The 24,636-nt window shown below is 31.0% G+C and overlaps 1 protein-coding gene across 1 annotated transcript in view; it reads right to left on the bottom strand.

Annotated features, from left to right (window-relative positions):
- Positions 1 to 334: 334 nt before the first annotated feature.
- Positions 335 to 24,636, bottom strand: part of LOC129968347 (parkin coregulated gene protein homolog) — a 35,955-nt gene continuing 11,653 nt past the window's right edge. Inside the window, exons 2-3 of the mRNA XM_056082204.1 lie at positions 2,631 to 2,933; positions 335 to 551 (exon numbers count right to left, since the gene is read on the bottom strand). Coding sequence (XP_055938179.1) covers positions 335 to 551; positions 2,631 to 2,905 — 492 coding nt within the window. The 5' untranslated portion in view covers positions 2,906 to 2,933. The remainder of the gene's footprint in view (positions 552 to 2,630; positions 2,934 to 24,636) is intronic.

Here is a 24,636-nt window from a genome sequence, read left to right as displayed (position 1 = left end):
AAGCAGCTATTATCATTTAGTGAAAGATTCAAATTTCAATTTATGGTGGACAGCTCATTTCAGTCATCAGATTTCCATTCTTAAGCCAGCTACACATCTCATGCCTACCTTCTAGAATATTCCCAATATCCCAACTTCCTGCATGAGAAGATTAATTTCACCCGTTAATTAAATCTCGAATACTCTCTCCGAGACATTAAAAGCACCCACTGCCTGTTTCTTCCCAACGTGGCGACTATCCTTCATTAATCAGTTTCTCGATCTTCCCACTCTCCTGCTTAATCAAAACAAGGATCAACAATGATTGCAAATGACTCATAACTTTAATGAAAGTCTAGGCGTTGTGGTAGACGGATTCGAAGGTGGGGACGGCGTACTTTATCTCCACGTAGGCAGCCGGCCCTCCGGTCTTGTCCAGCAGGCCGAGTGTCTGGTTAATGATGTCACTGAGATTGCGTCGTCTCTGGCCATAGTTGATCTCACCACGCTTGAAGTTCTTGCGCACTGTTTTGTACTTGGAGAAGACGGGAATCAGTAGCGTGCGATAGTGTCTATAAGGATTGATAAGAAAGAAATTAGAGGAGATTCGAATTTTTAATAAGAAATATCTTCGTGTCAATAAGATACAAGTAAAAAATTCAAGAAGGTACGAGTCTCTAATAAGAAACATCATAGTGTCAATAAGGTTTGATTAAAAAAAATTCAAGGAGATTGGAATCTCTAATCAGAAACATCATACTATCAATAAGATTTGATTACAAAATTAAAGGAGATTCAAATCTTTAAAAAGAAATACCTTGGTGTCAATAAGATACAATTAAAAAATTCAATGAGATTCGAGTCTCTAATAAGAAACATCATAGTGCCAATAAGGTTTGATCAAATAATTCAAGGAGATCGAGTCTCTAGTAAGAAACATCATAGTATCAATAAGAATTGATTACAAAATTAAAGGAGATTCGAATCTTTAATAAGAAACATCATAGCATGATAAATGTTTAGGCATGATTAGTCAGTCTTGTCTTTATCTGGATTGATTGCACCAGTCATTGTCTTCTGTGTATTAGGATTTTTTTCATGCAATGCACCTAAAAAATGCCAATCTAAAACCAGTATCATGGTAAAATAAGAAAACATAAAACATTGAAATGTTTTGAATGCTGTTAAAGTATTCTTTAGTAATAAACTGCAAATTCTAATATTTGTGGGTTTTTTTTTATCGCAAGAAAGCTATTAAAATATTCACAGTCATGATATTTATTATTGCAGGCGGTTATATAAAGGAGAAATATTGTACTGATTTTGAAAAAAATAATAAAATTAAGGATTAAATTGTTTTGAAATAAAATTGGTATAATTTAAAAGCCAATTATTTGAATTTTAATGTGGTATAAAATTATTTTTGTGTAATAATATGCTTTGAGTTATTCATGAAAAGCGGTAAAATATCAGTTCATTTTTAAAAAAGTAAAACCTCAATTCACCTTTTTAAAAACATTTCTTTAATGAAAACCTACTCTGCAAGCAGTAACTGGTTTCAAATTATGTACCAATAACTCTCGGTCCAGTAGTCAATCTTGTAGAGCATTTTTAATCATTTTTCTATAGCACAATAAATAGAAAGGTGCTAAATTAGATACATTCTCTTGTTAAAATATTATAAAGCTTCTATTACAATAAATGTTGCTCTGGATATTTGCAATAATTCTATTAATAATTCAAAGTAAACATTTTTGTGATAAGATTAAACAAGCAAATGCTCTTTCCTAGATTATTACACAATGTAACGCATTTTGTTTATAGCTTCATAGAATGTTTAAAAAAATCGAGTTTGCATTGTGGAACAAGACATCATTCTAGTTGTCCTATAAGGATTAAAATTTATACAGGTATATAATTTTGATGAAAAAACTACACACAAAATTATGCTCACATAGTTTGCTTTGTTTCTACATTATCTTGTGCAAAGTTCAAGGTCCATTCATTGACAAATTTAGTCTAAAATTTAGCATAAATATTTTAGTACATATATCATTTACTAAAATTCATCTACTTATATTGTTCCACTTTTATTTTTTCTTGTACTATAAAAAACAAATGTATTGCAATTGCTAAGAAATTTTAACGAATATCCAAGCTTCAGACCTGCCTGAGTTAGAAAAACCCGTTTTCTGGAGTTATGTCTGTCTATCTGTCTTTGAACATGATAGCTCAAAGACATTCAGCTAGTGGGATAAAACTTAATGTGGATTAGTTTATTTTTAATCAAGGATATACGAATGTGAATCGGTGCTATGAATTATCAGCATACTATTGGCGACGTTTTGGCTTAGCAGCATGTCATTGGCGAACAGATTTTATTCAGATTTTAACTATGCCAAACATGACATTTTTGGCATATTCTTTGGCGATTAAACTCTAGATTCAATTAACAAGCCATTTTTGGTGACTTTTTAAATATTTATTCGTTGGCATGCATACCATGTATGAAGAATCAAGATAATTTTATATATGTATATATACTGATGAATTAATTTAAATAAAGGGATTCGTTATGTTAGCCAGAAAAATAGGCACAGCATAACTAATAAAATTATCGAGCTAATTCCTGTAACAAAAATAGTTCTTACTTTATAAGAGCTAAATTGACAACGGGCGAAATAGTTGCTAATTTTTGTAGAACTGCACACACATTCATGATGACTTGTGGCTTCTCTGTATTCAACGCTTTCTTCATTCCAGCGACAACATCAGGTAGAACATTGAGAACTCTGTCCTTGGCGACCTCGAGAATCTCAATCGTGCCATCTCTGGCGAGTAGGTCAAAAGGGAACTGCGTTTCGTCGAGGGCATCGCAGAAAATTGGTAAGTAATATTCGAAATCAAGCTTGTCAATGTCTACCATCCACCATAGACCGTTCCATTTGGAATACCTGGATTTAGAAAACGAAAAAATTTATTATATCTGTTTACAGGATGCGATACAATTTAAATTCCCATTTTTATATCGTTTGGATGATGTATAATTGGCCAGATGTTCCGGATTCATCCCGATTTTGATTAACATGTCTCTGTTTTTCACCCTTTTCGTATTTAAACAATTGGCATATATTTTAAAAGATTAATTTGTGATGCTAACAAGGTGTTATTAATTTGCTCTTCCAATTAGATATCAGTTTTAAAGCTCAAAATTAAAAAAAAATCTGGGCTTTACATAGAATAAGATTTTACAGAGAATATAGTTGTCTTATAATAGTTAATAATTCCAAATCTATATATAATTTATTTGGATATTGTTAAATGCCACATGTGCTTTGTGACACAATTGATATAAAATAAAAAACTGATTAAAAGGCTAAAGTACCTATTTTATGTATCCCCTGTTGAAATAGCAAATTCACGAAGTTCAGGTCAGGAGAAACAAGCGGTCAAACTATAGATCCTGGCACACTCGCCAATTATTAGTTTAATAGTTATTTCCCCATTTTTCCACCAGTTACATTAGTTAGTGTGTCATATTATTGTGAATTAATGAACTCTGAATAAATAGAAATAGTACTCTCAACTTTGGAATAATAATCTCAAATGTTGTTTTAACAAGAATGTGTAGGTACATGTTTAATAACAAATTTTTTTTATTCCTTTTGTGTTTTCTTTTTTGTCCCTTTTCTCTTTTATTACAATACACGGATGGAATAGGTTGAAGCTTTTTAAAGCAAGAAGAACTTTATTTGTTGTAAAAAGCTTAAAAAAATACATTTAAAAATTTTGATAGCTTACTCTGATATAAGAGTTCATGGACATTCTATATAATCGGAACTGTTTAAAAAATGCAAATATTCTAATGCAAATGGGTGAAATCCTATCCTCTCTTATACAATACGTAATGGTTCAAGCCAAATTATGCAACAGCGATTTAAATATTAATATTATCGATATTTTCCCCTTTAACCTCATAGAATGCTTTATAAGTCCCACAAGGTATCCATTGAAGTATTTTATCACCCTCTAAACGATGACATTAATAACATGAAATCAGTGCAGATGTATGGTAATCACTAATGTATTATTTGCACCAATACAAAGGCATCCTGGGTAAACTGCAAAATAGCCCCGCCCTCATTTAAGAGATACGACCGGTCATCGGAATAGAGGCAGCTCTATCCTACACCATTACACCATATCCAATCCTACACCATATCCAACAGGGGTACGAGAACCTACTTAATTACACTGTGACTTCTCATTTCCATGTCTGAAGTTCCCTTCAAGGGGATGCAATAAAGTGAGTAAGTAAAGTGAGTAAATTGCACCTCTTGCAATAAAGTGCAAGAGGTGCAATAAAGTGACTATGTATTATTCAATGGAATCACTTATAATTACTCCTAGCGGCGAGTTAAGAATAAACAAGTCGATCATTAAAACTATTTAATATAGGGAAAGGTTGACAAGCCTTAAAAGAACGGATGGCAATATAGCACGAAAAGTCTTAAAAGAATCAATTTTAAAGATAGAACCTGTGCAACGTATATCTTTTGTTCGAAATTGTGGTTTAATTTATGCGCTTTAATCCCCTTCAAGTTTAGACTATAGAAAACAGCACGGTAGCCAAATTTGAATTTTATCAATCTATAACTCGCCAAATTTGGTGTTAGATTTAATAATGCTAATACCTAAATGCTGGTATATATCTTAACGATTGGCGACGGAAAAAAGTGAGCACTTGGTGATGAGACTGTGTCATGTTGGGTCCAACTTATTTTTTTTTCTTGACATTCACATACATAAGGCGTTTCTTTTTTCTTTTTTTTCATTCGAAATCAATATAAACAACTTTTTAAATGAAAAGTTTCCCATAATTTTTGAAATCCCTCTCAAATTTTTGATTATTATGTATCATTGAAGATCTTATGGATAGATATCCACTTAACACACCTTAACATATAGATATCCAAAAGTTCATCTATGTTCTAATAATCCTACCATTTGCTTGGCGCAGCATGGCCATATATGGTATATGTATCGCGCCAATAAACATAATACAAACAAGCAAAGAAACCAACAGTTCATCGGTGCATCTGCAATTGGAATGCGATTATTTGACTGATCGTGGTAAGTTGAATGTTAATACTCAAATTTAGTGGGTGAGAAAAAGTTGTACCAAAAATTGTACATAAAATGATAGAAAAGTATTGAAAAGAGTTTAACTGAAAAGTTGCATTTGAAAATGTAAGAAACACAAAATATGATGTAATGATATTCTTCAACCGAAAGTGAAAAAGTCCAATACCGAACCTCGAACGGGAACTGAAATTAATATTTTTCAGTTGCATTTAACTTACAAATACAAGTCTCCACACAATTCTGACTTTTATCTCTTAAGTAGCTATCACAAAATTGAGAAAGATGTAAAAAAGAACTAGAATATTTTGGCCAATTAAACAGAACATCACTTTAAAAATCAGTTGAAGAAAAATATTAGTAATCAATTTGATTATTTTACTCTTTAATAGCATTTAGTGTACGTATTTCAAATATTGTAGCTCTTCATTCATTTGAATGAATATTTTTGATAAACTTCTTTTACCTTTTGTAATCCAAAACCACGGGTAGCATTCCATTTTTGTAGAGGTATCTGAAGCGAGAATAGGGCGGGAAAAAACCCATTTTCAGGGGAGGGGGATCTGATTGAAGCTGAATCTGAGTAAAGCTGAAAGGAGGATCTGAGTGAAAATTTTGGATTGGACTGATTGTTTACATTTTTCTGCTTAATATTGCAGCAACATTCAGCTTTCTTACTTTCTTCCCACGAGCTATAAGTCAACTTGAAAATTGAAAAAAATATTTTTATCTAAAAAATATAAATGTTTAATTAAGATATTTACTTATCTATCCATGACAAATAATAGAATATTAGTATTTGATGTTTAAATAATCTAAAAAAAAAATTGTGCTTTAATGTAAAAATTTTGGGTAGACGTTCCTTAAAAGTCGCTGTGGAAGGTTTAATTTTCTCAGAAATAAGAAACTGAAGAGAATGAAATATCGTGAGCAACTCTTTAATAGGCATACCGTTACCGCTGAATTGAATTCATCCTAATGCCGGGTTTACACTCGGCCCGTTATAAGACGGACAGTAGGCAGCGCATGCGTAGAAAGATTGTAAATGTTGTTCAGTCGATGGCAAATAATTGCCCCGACGGGACAACAACATGCCGCTGAATTGTATTTTTTCTTATTGAGCATGGGTTTGTAGAATTTGGCGGGTTTTTTGGCGTGAAAAATGGATCACATCATAAGTTAAACCAATATTTTTTGCTTTTTGTTCTTTTCGATGCGAGGTTGTGTGTGTGTGTTTTCATTTTATTTGTCATTTCTTTTCAAATTTAGGTATGCTGACTTTTTGTTTTACCATGTTTATTTGCTTAAATATCCATCATTTTAATACGATACGCTTTAAAAAAAAATACAGGGACGCCAAAACGGCAATTTATAGCTAAGCATGCAATTCTTAAATCTATCTTATGAAATTGTGGCAAACATACATCAGTACCTTTCTGCGCATGCGCTGCCTATTTGCCGTCTTATAATATTGTGTATTAATTGTTGAATTAAGTTAAAAATTACATTTCCAAACAGATTGTGACATCATGTAATGTCAATTTTGTAATGGCTGAAATGTAGTACGTGCAGTACTGAATTAGCTTTTTTTTGAAAATATTTTTATTATTATAGTATATTTTACAAAACTATGGTGTCTTTTTGATCTCTCCCATAGCATTAAAAACTCATACATTATTAGTTTTTACTTAATTTTACTTATATTTATTTTAATCATTTAATTTATACAAAATTAATATGTTAGTGCATGTGATTTTATCTTTTCTTACATTATATATTTCAAGTATTTAGTAATTTATGTATATATTCGAAATCCCTTAATTAATTGAAAACAATTTATATTGTCATGGGAATTTAGTTCATCTTAAAGTAGTCGAAAACGCACCCCTAGCTTAGCAAAGAAAAGAGTAACGGGGGAAAAAAGTGAGTGTTTTATTGACCAAGTCTTAGCTTCACACTTGTAATGCATTTTTTTTTGTGGGCAATATTTGTTGTAACTTGTTTTTTTAGTAAAAATAAATGCTGTGTTATACATTCCCTAATACCAACGGAAAAAGAATCTGTTTTGTCGTATGATTTAAGTGACGTATGTAATTATTTGCAAATATGGCATAGACATTTCCAAATTAATTTTGATTTTTTTTTTCTGTAGTTACATATCTTGGACGAAGCATGAGATGAATTTTTATAAAACTCCTGACATGATTTCGAAATTCAACGAACCTCAAACGACAACTTAAATCTGATACTCTTTGATGATATTTTAAATATCGCAAACAGTTTCCCTTGTGGTTATGAAAACCTCCAAAGTAAAACTTGCAATATTTCAAGATATGTTTGATGTAGTATTGCAAGTTACTTGTAATGACAGAGTTCATGTACTTTCTTGCGCTTTTCATATTGATCTAGTTCTGGCTCTATAAGCACAAAATTATGGTGTGATGTCTCCACGATTTTTTACTATAAACTGGCTTTTATAGAATATAGCTAAATTGTTAGAGCAATATTGTAAATCATCACATGTTGTTTGAAATCATTATAAATTGCAATGGTTGAATTTATTAAATTTCAGGTGCTATCATACATTGTCGTATCTTTTGGTTTTAAATAACGAATTTTATGCTGCAAGAATTAATATAAAAGGCAAGATATTGCTGTAATGACACAAAATATTTTAAATGGTTTATCAATAAGGTAACAAAAGTCTCTTTAATAATTTCCGATGTCTCACCAGCATTAAAAATTGAATATTAAATTTCTCTGTTCTATTAATATTTTCAATCATGAGATATAGATTATCAATTAAACTAAAAAAATTAAAAAATAGGATTATCATGAAAAATGTCCAAAAAATTTTATTTCTGATTTAATAAGTATATTTATTTATTCTGTTTACTTACTTTCAGTTATTATATTTCCTCTCAGTTTGTTTATTCATTGCTTTACTCAAGATAATCTTCCATTCATACGGGATGAGGGGAAAAAACTTTCAGAATATCAAAGGGTTTCTTGTAAACAAGCAGAATATAAAATCGAAAACTTGACCAGCGTTGAGACACCTGTTTTTTAGAAAACATTTCACGTAATCTTATGTAATACTTTTAAGAGGTCATGTAATCAACACAATGAACTCGAAGATAGATTAATTTGTTCCTTCACGAATTTTCTTAACAGGTGGTGGTCCTTCACAAGTCGCATTGAAAGGAGAAGCACCGAAACGTGCATTATCTTTTCTGGTAAATTCTGATTATTGCATCAAAAGATATGCGTTGTGCATTTGTATATTGATCTAAAAAATAACCATGGAGTATGAGAATATAAGAATTAGATCTGACAAGTAACATGCATTATTTTGTGGAAATTCATTTTCATCCTAACTCTCACACAATATTTATAGTATTTGAGTCTACAAAAATACACCGGATTATATAATTAACGTTAAAAAAAAGCACTAAATTATAAACCAAAAATAAAACTGCATTGGGTAAAAGCCCATGTTGATATAATGAGTACGCTGATTCTCTAGCCAAAAATGCAATTAAAAGACAAACAACAGTCATATATATATATATATATATATATATATATATATATATATATATATATATATATATATATATATATATATATATATATATATATATTGTAATGTCTTGATCTAGACTGATCAAATAACGAAGCGGAATTTCCAGACAATTCTTTATTTTACAGCCCTATATATACAAAGAACAACTTGTTCTAATCTTGGTTAAATAAATAGTTATTTACACCTGTAGTAGGAGATGCAACAGTAAAAGTCGAAGGCTTTCTTGAAACTCCGTTGGTTCTCGGACTCCGAACTCGCGGGCGTAGTCCAACAGTCTCCTGCAATTCGTTTCTTCTCTCCTCCTAAAAAAAGTCTCCGCACTTTATTTCGGCGACAATCTTCTTCTCTTAATGTACATTGGTCATTTGAGCTCTCTTTCGGCCAATTGGGGTTCAATAATATGCTGTCTCAGGGCGCCAGTGGGTCGTGGGAAGGTCCTTTCACAAAAAGAAACATCTAGCCTCCAGATGTTTGGACACCCTTTTCTCTTTGAAGGTACTATCAATTCCTCTTGGACGAGGAATTCCACATGTGGTCTTTCACTGTAGTCGCTAATGAACAGATGCGAGACCACCCAGGTGAAAAGATCCACCATCTGGCTATCTCGAGGAGTTAAGTAAGTAACAGCGACGGCACAGCTGGCTCTAAATGTATTATCAGTACTGAGAAACGGTGAATGTTACAATATACATAAATTAATTACATGTTGTTAGTATTAAGTTAAGACTTTTTACCATGTTATGCATTGCTTAACATGCGTCTTCTTAAAATAATTTTTAATTATCATTTATTTAAATACGGTCTTATCATTTACTGTATGGTTCATTTTATATTTCCTTATTTTTTATATTTTTATAATTATAATTTTATATCTTATGTTTGTTATATTTCATTTTAATCTTTTATTTCCATTGTTTTACTTATTAAATCTTATTATTACGTATAAGTTTCATGCACTTTAACATTTTTCTAAATAATGGTATAATTATTCGATTTCAAATGTTCTAGATACTCGTTTATTGCCTTCAAATTCTGTTCATATTTTATTGACACCGTTGGAAGTTATAAGATACTGCTAGTATGAAAACATCTGTCTTCTCTGATTTGTCTTGACACTATGCGGGCTTTCCCCCTATTGTTCATAAATTACCCGCATATCCTCTGAGGATTGGTTGAATTTCATTATCCTGGATATATTTTGCATTTATTCTTATTAAAATATTCATGGTCTTTTATTTTAATATTCAATTCTCGAAATTTTTTCTCTGATCGATGCCCAGCCTTTAGTTTCTGACGCGTATACATTATTATTTTTAATAATTCCTTAAGGAAGAAGGAGCATTGTGATAATTGCGCGCATCTGATTACATCTAAGCTCGACCTAACTTAGAGGAAAAGACGAAGGATGATACATTCTTTTTTATCGAACAGTAGAGAGAATATTGTTGTTATCAGAAGAATGCGAAATCGGAGGAATTGTCTTCGTCAAATTTTCTTGTGCATGTAAGGGTCTCATTTTAGATGCCTTCTTTCTTTCGGATTCGAACGTGCGGTACAATTTTGATAAAAAGATCCCATAGTAAACTTCATTTATCTAATTCGTTGCATTTTTGAATTATCGTTTCATTTCATAAAAAAAAATACAGACCAACAATCTCTTGAGAATATGATTCAAAATTTGAAATAAATCTACACATCATGTGCTAAATATATGTACAAAATTTTGTTAATCTAGCTTTTTGCATTGTGAAGTTGCTGAGCTCCTTAATACTGCGTTAGACAGGTGCCATACTTTTTGTGAATAGTTTTCATTCAAAATTTTATAGAAATCTACAAATTTGGCCAAAACTCCAGTATAATAAATTTTATTCGTCTATTTCTAAGAATATTTGAATAATTCTGTTCACAAACAGGCAGATATAATTCCAAAAATCTGTTTCAGTAACTTAAAAAGTCTGAAATATGGAAAGTCGTCAAAGACTCGAATTCAAACTTTTTGACGATTATAAGACTTGATATATTTGTTATACTGGAATAAAAACATTTCCTGGAATTCTAGGAAAGATCAATAGATCAACAAACATCAGGATTCGCGTTCTGTTGTGTAATGTTTACATTCTTTGAAGTGGCTCAAAGTTTAAGAATAGATAACTTAGTACTCCTCCGTTTACCTAACGTGACAGCAAATGTTACTGTCTCACGGTCTTGTTTAATTTTCTTTTTCTTTAGATAAATCGTCCGTCGATGCTTGGAACATTCATTTTGATCCATAATAGAAAAAAAGTCGATTCGAAAAAAATATAGAGACGGTTGATAGACTTCAGTTTATGACACATTGAATAACAATTTAAAGTGTACAAAAATTATAAATTTTTTTTACAAGGTATAGAGATATTGTAATTGTCAAAAAATTCAAAATCGAGATTTTGATGTATTTCCACGTTTTATACCTACGTGAATCCAAAAAAACACATTTTTGGCTTTATGTCATTCTGTCTTTGTATGTAAACACAATAAGTTATAAATATAAGGAATTAAATTAATAAAATTTTGTATTTATCTTGTGACTAAATTTGTAATTTCTTGTCAAATTTTAGTATCAAACTCTCATTAAAAAGGCATCTAAAATGCATGTTCTCGGTATAGATTCACTAAAAATTCTAGAATCCTCCCCCCCCCCTCAAAGATCTGTATTTCGTAGCTAGACAGACAGACGGGTAACATCTTGTTGGGTTTCGCTCCAAATTTCAAGGATGTCTACTCTATAGATGTTAAATCTGTGTACCGAATCTTATCTATCTAGCTCTTTTCGTTTTGTAGTTATCGTGCTAACTTGTATTCGAACAGCCGGACAGATGGACTTCCTCAGAACCAATTTTACACAAAATTTAATAGAAATCTGCAAATTTGGTGTAAAGGTCGTATACCAAATTTCTTCAACCTCGTTCAAGGGGGTTTTGAGTTATCTTTGACACAGACAGACGGCATTTCCTAGAAATGTGTTTTTCCAGGGAAGTCTAAAATGTGGCGATTCGTCAAAATTTCGTGTTGGATTTTTTGACTATTGCAGTACTTTTTCTATACTACGTATACGAAAAAGTAAAAACGTATTTATTGGCCTTAGAAAAATATAACAAGGAAGATTAGTCAGAATCATGAGTTTGAAGTTTTTGACGATTACAGTATTTCTTTACGCATTTCGTAAAAAAAAAAAAAAAAAAAAAAAAATCCTGTGGGTTTAGAATCGATACAATTACAATAACATCTTTAATGGCAAATATATAAAAGTTAAATAAAATATGATTTTGTAAATTCTGTTAATGATTCTATATTTTAGAATTAATGATCTTAATATTAAATAATTTTGAATTTTACAAATGCTAATTATTTATTTTAGAATTTTTCTACTTTGCTGAATAAAAAGAATCAGTTTGATATTTCATAATTTGTAGCTTTCAATCACAGTATGAACCTTCCAATGTTTTGCATTGTAATTTTGAGCCCATTTATTTTGGGAATCCTGGGTGACAATAAAAACAAACCTTTAAGTAGATGAGAAAAAAAGGCATAAGAAAATAAAAAGGTACTTATTTAATTCTTTTCATGGCACTAACAAAGGAACCAATGTCATGCATCTTTACCAATTAATTATTAGCATACATTATTAAATATTTTATTTAAAATTCTTTGATGAATTTGAAACGTATTTAGTTTTCGGTGGATTCCAATTTCTTATCTTGATAAAAATCGCATTCCATTTAGATTTATTCTGTGGAAAGAGTATTTCAAAATGTTTTGTGGAGCTTTTACGAGCAGGGTGATTACAAGAAGATAGGATCATTTCAGTCAGATAAATTTTAGTGAATATTATTCGTCTAGATAAAAGTGATTTCATTTGTTTCACAGGTTTCTCAGAATTTTGAGGCCAAGGCCGCTTTTTATTCTATCTATTGTAAAAAGATCTCCAAACTCGTCGTTCTTCTGGATTAAGTTTATTTTTCGCTCATAAATATTCTTTAAACCGAGAAATCTTTTTTTGTCACAACAGAATAAACGTATTATTATACAAAGATAAAGTATTGTAAACCTCAAAAAATTCGAATTCGAGATTTTGACAATTATCTACTTTTCAGAACTTTCTGAGTTCGAAAAAGAACATTTGTTAAAATTGCGCCTGTTTGTAAATATAATAATTCAAAACAATTTGACCAAGACGGATGAAATTTTGTGAATTGTTTATACGTCAAATTTTTAGATTTCTATCCAGTTTGATATGAAACAATTCAAATAATATTTATATATGAGATCAAGTGAAATATGATAACTAACTAAACAAATAAATAAAGAGCCAGATTGATACAAGATTTTAGCATTTCAAAGGGAGGATTAGAGCTGGACGATGACCAGCGTCCTGGCTTAGGGGTAGCGCGTCTTCCCCGTGATCTAGGCGTTCCTGATTCGGGCATGGTTGTTCTCTTCCTTGTGTTCTCTCTGTAAGGTGCGTGAATGAGCCCCCTGTGAAAAGGGGTTGTGCTATGTACCTGTGTGCTATCTTCATTTGAGCTAGAAGTCAGACTTCTGCCCTCGGGTGCTCAGGGGTCTTTACCCACAGAAGCTACTGCGCAAATGTTTGGCTTAAAATAGGCACACGACAAGACAAAAAAAAAAAGAAAAAAGAAAAAAAAAAGGGTTGGACGATGACGGAATTATATTATCACGGGATATCGTCCAACACATATCGGTATTTTTCGATATATCGTGATAACATTATTTGTTTACAGCTATTATAAGTTATAAAGAGCATCTCTTAACATATTGACTGATCAGAACGACTCCAAATAAAATGAAGTGTCCATTTATACAATAAAAATATTTGTTTTCTTTTGAATAAAAATAGGTAGAGAATAATTTTTTAAAAACCCCTTTAATAACGTTGTAACAATACCAAAACAATATCTGTATGTTACAATTTATAAAAACAAGTGTTTTTATGTATTAGAATATGACAGTATTTATAGAAATATTAACAAAAATTATGGATGGAGGTGGAAAAGAATGAAGACCCACAAAAATAAACAGTGACCGGTTACCAAAACGAAATCAAAAACGTAAATTAATTGTGAATATCGATTTATTGTATCGCGATTTATTGTGAACTATTCATGATCATGATTTCGATAAATCGATATTTTTCGAAAACTGGCATCGAAAAATCGATTTTTTTCGATAAATCGGAAATTGGCATAGCCCTCGTGAGGATCTCCAATAAAATGTTCAACCAAATCCATAAATGAGTTGATTGTCTGTTGATATGTGCATTCACATGCGAGTAACTCTAAAGCGCAAAATTGATTAATTTAATTTGGTGTGGTATGTTGGTAATAAAATTGTAATTCTGCATCAAATTTTGGTTTAAACTGATTGAAAAAGAAAAGACATAACCGGTTAAAAATAGCGTACTCTGTATACTTTACAATACTAAGCACAAAACAAATATGGTCAAGACACTGATTATAAAAATCTGAGTACTCATTTCTTTCACGGTCTTACTTTGGGTCCATATTTTTTTATGCTAAAGGGGGGGGGAGGTTTAGAGGGAGTAAGCGAGAATGTGTTGTGAAGACCAATCCCTCTTGTTTTAACATAAATTTCATTAAATGTAAATTCAGAAATAAATTTAGTGAAACTGGTTCATATTAAATTCAAAAGTCTAGTTGTAAACCAGAAATTTAGGATTTTTCTCATAAAATGTAAGCTTTCAGGGTTTAATCCTTTCTCTGCCATTATATTTAGTTTCCTTTTTTTATAATGGCATGTTGTCACTTGCAGTTATAGCATGCTTACATATATTTAGATAGAAATATGATCTAAACACAGATCAGTATTTTACAAAATATTACTTTGTACATGTAATGGTATCTCTTATTCTATTTTAAATCCTAATTAATTTCCAAATTTTTATCTTAATTTAGTCCATATAAACTTCAGTCCAAAAGTGTTCTCTTTTTTCCTGATCCAATTCCACTTTTTTTATTTAATTTATTCTATTCGAGCTCTATAAAATTATGACTTCAATATTTTTTCACGCTCTTGGGTGAAGGAATAAAAATCCCTATTTATTGAAATTGAAAATACCTAAGATTCCCTGTCCTTAGTTTACACGTGTCAAAGAAATCCCTATCAAAATCTCATAGTAAAATCACTGAAGTGAATATTTTTTTTTGTCTCTTTTGCTCTTGTGTCGCGATGTAGACTGACGTATCTTTAATGATCGTTTGTTTCTTCTACAAATTTTTCCGGGATGAAATAAATCTAAGTTCAAAAATTTCAAAAGTTTCTTCTTGGCTAAGCATTTTCTAAAACATGCTTACATACTTATATTAATTAAATATTTCATAAATATTTCTTTATTTGATTCCTTAATTAGAAACAATAATTTTTGGTAGAGAGGGTTAGTAATACCGACAATCAACAATTTAAAATGCTTTTGAAAATTTTAAGTGAAATTGACGGAGATAAAAATTTAAATAAAAATATAAGAATTCTAATCATTTTGCTCTCGTTATTAAAGGAAATGTTATGCATTTTAATAAGAAAATTCAACAACAGTATGTTATAAGGAAATTCTTTTAAAGAAATACTTTGCTCCCACAAAATTATTTTCTGATCATTAATGGAAGCCCAGTATTTGTTGATTCATTAAAATATGCTTTAGCTTAAAGATAAATAATTAATAATTTAATACTCTACAAATTTTTACTTTCTCATGTACGCAATATAGAGAAAGTATAGTAATCGTCAAAAAATTCCAGATTTTCACCCATCTCGATGTTTCAGACCTCCATGAGACTTCCCAAACACATTTCTAGAAAATGTCTGTCTGTCTGTGACAAAGATAATTGAAAATCGTTTTGACCAAGACGGATGAAATTCGATATACAGTCTTTGCACCAAATTTAAACAGCCAAAAATTTACCAAAATTTATTAAATTTTGAATAAAATCTGTTTAGAGGAAGTTCGTCTGTCCTGCTGTTCGAATATATGCGATAACTACTAAACAAAGACAGCTCGATAGATAAAATTGGGTACACAGATTTATCATCTAAAGTATAGATTTCTATCAAATTTTGAGTCAAATCCATAGAAGGGTTGACTGTCTGTCAGTCTGTGCTTTCAGAAACTTGTAAATGCAATAATTCAAATACGCAGTGATTAAATATATAAAATATGGTATGGAATTTTGCGACAACAAGAACAGTTTTTTTGAGTCAGGTTTTTACTTCAAATCAATTGGTAAAAACGTGTCTAAAAATTTCCTTCGGATAATTTTAACCGCCTGCCAGGGATTAATCGCCAAATAACTCGCCAAGGATGACATGATAGATTCAGTATAAATGCTAAATTCACGCCAAAGGTTAATATTTCGTAACTATTGTATGATAGTTCCATGTAAGGGTTTATTAGAGGATATGCTAGAAAATTTTGGACAGACCACGCCCGTTAATTTTTTGATTATATGCTGTAGTCTTATTTTAAATTCAGTTTTAAAATTTAAAAAAAAAAGTTTTTGTTATGAATAAAATATTTGCAAATTTATTAAATTCTCTAGAATGCTACATTTTCAAATGTTATGAACAGGGGTTAACCCTTTAAAGTACCATTTTTTTCTAGTCATATTATGTTAAAATATTCTGAGACTTGAAATTAGAATAAGAAAAGGGATTCATTTAGCTCATTAGATAAATTTAATTTGATTCATTAATTCATTTGGTTAATTAATAATTAAGTAACAAATAAAGACGCATCATTTTGTGTAAGATAAAGAACTGAAGCATCTAAGTTTCTGTTTTTCTAAAAAAAAATTTCAGAACTTATGCCAACCTACATAATTTCATACATAGGGTATACTTCCCACGGCCCTAGAAAGGGTTAAATGAAAATATTTAAAAGGAAAAACATTCTTTTAGCTTTGGAACACGAAAACTTTATTCAGTAGATATTTTTCATTATATCTTATTTTAATTCGAAAAATAAAATTACTTTTATAAGAAAATCAGATAATCAGCTTTTAACTGATTGGTGGAGCGACACATTTCGCATTTGATTTAGGCAGTGTATAATCTAAGACTATTTAACCTGTCTGTCAAAGTAAACATCTTATCGGAAGTGCCCAAACCTGCTCTCAAAGGAACCTTAACACAGGAGTAGACAACTATAACCACCTGTCGGCGGTAAGAATTAGAGCATATCGCCAAGACGCGTACCCGTGCACAGCACCCATAAAGATCGTTACAAAAGGTTGCTCCTAACAAATCTCTTCACAATGCAAGAAGTCAGAACGATTCGGACAATTAGTAAACAATACAGTAATCGATGCAGCGGCGTAAAAAGATAAAGGAGGAAACCTCGCTGTGTGTGTTATCGTTTATGGGTGAGGTGACGATATCAGGGCTTCAAATGAAACTAAAAATAGGTCTTCTCATCTGCCGGAAAGGTTCTTTCTGTTCCAAAGATGGTTTGAGCTTTATTTTATTTTTGTCTTGGAGCGGCTGCTCTTTTCTTGATAGCGTGTGGTCCACTTTTGGAAGAAGTTCATTGATTTGACGCTCGAAGATGGCAGAAGGACAAAAGGTTATTAATATCAAAATTGGAAATGAGCTCCTCGCTTGGATGATATTGACAAGCATCGTTTCATCGGTCTTTATTCCGTTATTTGAACTTAGAAGATCTTAAGTGATTATAACCTATATGTTTATTCCTATATAGAAAGGACTGATTTGTCTGAGCGAATTGTGGTATATATGAATTTTGAAAGTCATTTACTTATAGTCGTTTGTAACATGAATGACGTGAAAACCTTTCATATTTCGAGTATTCTATAAAATCTTGTCTGAATCTTATAACTTTAAACGAGAAATTCTTGTATATATATATATGTAATGATATTTTAAACTTTTAGTTTTAATTTAATTAATTTCCAAGATTTTATCTTAATTTAGCCCATAGTAACTTCATTCTAAAATATTCTCTTATTTCGTGATCCAATTCCACTTTCTCTACTTAATTAATTCAAGAGAAGCTTTGTTAAACGGCTGATTCAGCTAAAATTTAACTTTCCCACATTACGCGTGAAGAGATAAAATACCGCTGATCAGGCAAATTCTTTTTTAAAATCTCCCTGTGTTTCCCCTCCCTTGTCCACCCGTGTAACGAAAATCCCTATCGAAATCTCATAATACATTAGCACTGTGAAGAAATATTTTCCCTATCAAAATCATAGGTTATATAAGAGCAGGGATAAAATGTCCAAGAGCTTTTTTTCCTCATTCCTTTTCTGTGTCGCTCTGTGTGCTCATCGCTTGTACATATGCCTGCTTCTTCAAAATGAAATAAAACGACGTCACGATATTAAAAGTATCTTCACTGTCTTCACACTGCATCATGCTTCACAACAAATAATGTTATATATATATTTGGTGTATTACGGAACGGCTCTAATGATTTGAATCAAATTTAATAATAAAGTAAAATAAAGGTGTAAATAAGGTTTTGCTTTTCCATTTATCTATATAGGTGTCTTTTTTTGAAAAAAACATGATTTTACACAAAAAAGCAATTATTTTAATGCCTAACTATTAGAATAAGTATATTCAACCCCCATTTCGAAGTGTGGGCAATGCAGCATAGTGGTCAAAACAACATGATTGGCGCATTTGTTGCAGGTCCTCGGTTCGATTCGCGTTTTTTATTTTTTATTTTTTTACTTATGTATTTATATTTAATATCTTTGCTTTTTAAGTTTATCTTTATAAGTGCCTTTCCTGAAAAAATGTGATTTTACGCACACACATGAATAAAAACACATTTTTTTATAACTAACTATTAGAGCCTTTTTCTATCTGCTCTCATGCTGACAATATCATGTAGCGCCATCTCCGTCCCGATTTCATGATGGTAAAACTGAGTGCAAGTTCAAAAATATAAGTAATGATAGATAAACTGTAAAGTGAATGCTGTCATATAGCAGATTGTTTCGAATAACATGTTAAACTAAGTGCATTCATGATTTCTTTGATCTAAATGACCAGTTTATATGTAGGTAAGATAGAAAAATATTCATATGTAATCAGTATGTGATTCGTATCTAAATAATTTCTCCGAAAAAACACGATTTAAAAAAATTGTCTAGACGAGCTCGGTCTTCCAGATATTAATAATAAAATAACACATTCTTATAATCTTATAATAGAAATGCCACCTCCCCCTGTGAGATAATAACAAAAAGGAATGAGCGTGACAAAGATAATAAGTTAGTGATTTCTGAGAAATTTTTTCGCATATTTCTTAATAAAAGTGTTATTGACTTTCTTCCTAAAAAGTGGGGACCTTGAGCAAGACAATTAACGCTGCACTGTTCATATATTTATTTCCAGTATCTTGCACAGGATCATCTTTACTTCTATAATTTAGTGAAAAAAACCGAGTATGCATACTGGGCACCTTTTTTCGACAGAAATAGACCAAAATTTGAAGCGGAATTACAATTTTAGCAACATAATCATTTATGAAATATCATAGGTGATCTTCAGTTTGAGTTATTGGGTTTAATGATATGCATATATATATGCAGATAGCCAGTTCTGTATACGAATTTGGTTCACAATTTGATATGGATTTATATTTTAGATGATGAAACTGTTCGCAATATTTTATCTATCTTACACTTTATATTTTCGTAGTTAATGTTTTCACCTGTACTCATACGGTCAGAATGACAGACTTCTTCAGAATGGATATCGTACAAATATACAAATCGAATCTACAAATTTAGTCTAATGACTACATAGAACTTTCACTCATTTTGCTTAAAACGTTTTTTATTTATCGAATTCAGGATCAGGCGGATACGATTCCAAAAAAAGTGTTTTTTTCTAACTCAAGGAGATCTGGAAGATGGAAATTCGACAAAATCTAGGCAGTTAGAGCAGGAATTCATTGATGGCATATCTAAATATAAATAATTTTCATAACTCATAAAAATAGACGAAATAGGTTTCAATGACTGCCTTAGAGAGTTGTTTAAATATATAGATGATGGATGAACAGCTGGTTGCCAAAGACGGCTAATACGCAATTATTAAATAAGTTTTGTTGTATTCCATATTATGAAAAGTGCGTGAAAGCTATTTTACATCTTGAAACTGAATTTAAAACTATGTTTGCTATATGACCTTATGTTCATCAACGTTTTTGGAATAATTTTTTTAAAATTTAGTTTTAATTTTTATTTGTTTATTTATTTTCAAATTTGATTGAAACATTGCAGAATGTCAAGGAAAGTGTTTTAAATACTTTTTGCTTAGTTAGAAATCCTAAAAATGTTAGGAGCGTCATCCATCACGTAACTACAATGAACTATTATGAGATTCGTTACAAATTAGTCCTCATTTAGCTTCAAAGTAACCTAATAACCTAACTAAACTATATACAAATCTCCAGTGATCAAACAAGGTTGTCCTCCTTTCTCGTTGTGCTATGTATTTAGGATCATTTAATTTAAGTGCACATTAGTTATGTGGGATTATATCATACAGATTGCTATAAGATATGAGAATGTTTATAAACCTACTTTATTTTTTCGAGCAAATGAATAAGAGAAACAAATGGACACAAAGTATACAAACCCGTCAATGGGATTCATTGACTTGACCAATATGTCTAAACAAACTAAACTATCTTCGTTAAAGAAAACAATGGTCAGAAATCGTAGATAAACATTATGCTCGAAGTTTCAATTAATATCGAGATTTTATTAAAAATAATGAGTTGGTACTCTTTGAATCTTTTGAAAACTGTTATCTATTGTTTTGTTTTAATGTTTCAGTGAGTAGACAATTCCTCATTGTTATCAATAACCCTTTGTCGCATTTGTTTCGGTTCTTTTTTTCGAACTCCGATCGATTTCCGTTGTTGTTGTTTAGCTTACTGCCAACTAATAAATAAGATATTTCTGCCATGCAAGATTGTTGTCACTGCTTACTGCCAATTAGTTCCAGTTCCCTGATTTTTCTGTGTCTTGTCAGTCATTCTCTCTTTTTTTCCATGCTTCTAGCAATTGTATAATACATTACTTTTAGTTATTAAATTCTCTCTTCATTGTTAAATTGAAACGGTTTGTGCTTTATGCTTTCGATAATATGTTGATTTTATTTTGAAAATTTTTTACATAAAACATGACTATATGAAGCAACATTCTTTAAAATGGTAGTTGCCTCTTGCCGTTTGATTCATGCAATGCATGTGATTCCCACCTGTTATCTAGTTAATTGTTCATTTTTCATCTCAAGTTTAGATATAGTAAGGAAGGACTCATCCATTCAAGTAAAAAAAATAATGTTTCGTAGGTAGTCAAGTCAATAAACGTGCTAAATTATGAGTACTATATGTGAGAGTTGCACGAAAAACATCGTTTATTTATTCAATTTATTTGAAGAATTTTCATGAAGTGTGCGGTTTTTAATGAAAAAAAAAATCCTATTGGCAAGCTAGAAGGCAAAGGTAGACAGACTCCTTTACATCAGACTTACTATCTGGCAACATAAATTGTTGATGTTAGAAACAGTCAAAATGAGGACTTGAAAATCATTTTTCAGTCGTCTAACTTGTAAGATATTACAGTTATCGAAACACTTTAAAAACAAAAGTTGTTTCTCTTAATGCGGCGCTAATTTGACTCATTGGATTTATTTTTCTATCTTCAATATTAAAGAAGTTATAGCGAAATGAAAATTTCTGTCCCCATCATTCCCCACCCCCTTTGAGTTAGATTTTACGAGCTAGTCTGAGATTTTTACATATGTAACAACATATTCAAAATCATTAAAATCCCGTATATATATATATATATAAAACCAAATTAGTAAAGATAAAAAGGAATACAAATAGAATCAAAAGTACAAACAAAAACAAAATAAGAATCCGGCCTGAAGACTTTCTCAAGAGTCACCCTCAGGCAGGGATTCAAAACATGGGATTTTTTCTGTGAGGGTCTGGCTTTTTGTTCACAGTATTGACCCCTCATGTTGTGGTTATTGTTGGTGAGGTATGTGAAAGAGTCCCCCCCCCCAAGTAAAAAGGGGTTGTGCAAACGAATGTGTGAGTGTCATCTTCATATGAGCTAGAAGTCAGACTTCTGCCCTCCGGTGCTCAGGGGTCCTTACCCTCAGAAGCTACTGCGCCCCACTTTCCCCGATGTCTTGGTATTTGGTTTGAATAGGAGTTCAATCCAAGGAGGATAAGCAACAATATAATATAAAAAGATTATGCTTATTATTACATTTTAAAAAATTCTTTGCTTTCGAATGTAATTAATCTTCTATTGACGGATTTTGGTTTTTTCAATCTATATAAAAACGTGACTGAAATCTTGAAACATCTCTTTAATTGGGAAATGGTAAAAAGAATGTAAAGAAAAAATTTAGAGTTTGAAATTTTTATAATGTATCTACATGATCTTTGAATTTTTTTAATCAATTAATTATTTCTTAAACATTATATTAATTAATTTATTTTAATTATTATGCAATAATCTATGTATTAATACATGCTTGCAATATTTTTGAAAATCATTTGGAAGTGTAGATCTCTCATAACACGTTGTTTCTGAACAACATCCCAAGTATCGGTTAACCTTGTCAAAATGAGTTTTTTGTTATAAAATCATTGCTGTTCAGACTTAATAATAGATTTAGATATCGAAAATTGTGTATTCTGTTCACGCTCTAGATGGAGAAATGATAAAACATTTCAATAAAAAAGGGAGCGTGAGTGAAAAAAAGTGAAAACAGCTTAAGTTATAAAAATATTAAAGATATAAAGATGATTGATTTCTTTAGATAACTAATTAGGTTAATTTCTTAAATTATTTGGAGCAACACTATCTTTCTAAAAACGAGCAAGTAAAACATATGTGGAACTGAAGATACATTACTTTACGGCTTAAAGAATTAAATATTTGCAAAATCAATTCAACCATGCGATTTTTCAATAAATATTTCTTGTCAGTTCCATCTAAATGTTAATTTTATTTGAGGATTGAGTACAGTTTTCAATTTTCTCTTAAAATAGCTACTAAGTAAGTGAAATTGAAACATATTTCATAAGAAAAATCAAAATGGAGGGGGAAAAACATATCTTCTGTGTATTCAATCCCATGTTTTCTAGGTTAATATTCTGATAACAGTAATCTCTTTTTTGGAAGAGTATTTTTCCACTCTGTGTGATATGAGGGGCATTGCATAATCGTCCTCATAATTTCTGTTTTGTTTATGTCTGAGAGTGTCTTTGTGGTCCAGAACAAAACCTGGTTTGAGTCAGAAATCGTTGAAAGTAAAATTTCGCCCACTGGATTCGCTTGTGAACTGCGCTTGCGCAAGAAAAGATAAAGCTTTCCTTTCTATGTTTGATACATGGTCTCCCATGTTAGGAAGAAAGTTGTTTGGTGACTCAGGTTTGAGTAAGAAACAGTATTTCATAATATATTTGAGTTGACGTGAAATGCTTAAATATTACTTAAATAAATGGGGCATAACTTCAAAACATTATTAACCATAATTCTTAATAAAAAAGATGAAAAAGTTTGATCTTTGTTTTTTTCTGAACTACAAAACATTTTATACGTAAATGTGAAACAATAAATTCTCTGTACTTATATAATACTGGGCCGGGTTCGAAACAAAAGGGGTTGAAAAATGTTGCCTTATTAATGGTTAAGAGTTGACATATGAAACTCATAAATATTACTTAAATAAATGGGGCATAACTTCAAAACATTATTGACCATGATGGTGATGTCGTGTCCGCGTTAAGACGGAAAGGGGATGCAGCAACTTCTGAGGGTAAGGACCCTTGAGCATCCGGGGGCAGAAGTCTGACTTCTAGCTCATATGAAGATGACACTCACGCACTCGCTTGCACAGCCTCTTTTTACAGGGGGGATCTTTCACACACCTCACAGATAGAACACAGGGGGAAGAACAATTATGCCTGAACCAGGACTCGAACCCGGTACGCCCAATTAATAGGCGCACTCTACTACCCCTATCATCACTCTGTCCCTAGGTTAGGACGCCGGCATTTAAGAGAGATTTTGTGCGAACTGGATATAAAAATAGAGCATTTAACATTAATTTTACTTTTGTGGCAGCTCTTTTTAATGAATTAATTTTTGTTTATTGATACTGTGTTTTCTTAGGATACATTTTTGATGGCTTGATGTAATTTCCTGAAACGTTTTTTTTAAATATTATGCTAATTATATGTTGGGACCATATACTTACATGACGCTGCTCAATGCTTAAAATTCTTTGCTCCTCTTATTAAAAAGGAAGAAAATCAAAATGCTACTCCTTATTCTATAGTAAATATTGAATGAGCAGTTCTAGTAAGTACAAAAGGAAATAAACTTATTAAATTTATAAAAATTAAATACAAAAAAGTCACAATACAAGCAAATACAATAGGTAATTTTCTTCATCTAGCTACCTAACTTATTATGTTTGGACACGAACATGTGGAAGGACAGACAGTTTCTCCTTTCACTGATGTTCAAAAATTTCCATAAATATCCTCAGTTTAATTTATAGAATTATATGCCAAACATTATCCATTTAATTGGTTGCATTTTTTACTTTCTCGTACACGAAGTATAGAAATATTGTAATTACCAAAAAATTCGAACTCATAGTTTTAAACAATCTTTACGTTTCAGAATTCTCTGATTACGAAAAACAGATTTTTTTGCATTATGTTTGTCTGTCTGTCCGTAAACACGATAAGTCAAAATCGTCTTGAGCTAGATAGATGAAATTTGGTATATGGACTTTGAACCACATTTGTAGATTTCCATTAAATTTTGAACGGAATTCAT

This window comes from Argiope bruennichi, chromosome 5, assembly GCF_947563725.1.
Source record: "Argiope bruennichi chromosome 5, qqArgBrue1.1, whole genome shotgun sequence".
NCBI lineage: Eukaryota > Metazoa > Arthropoda > Arachnida > Araneae > Araneidae > Argiope > Argiope bruennichi.
This window is presented reverse-complemented; position numbering and strand designations above follow the sequence as displayed.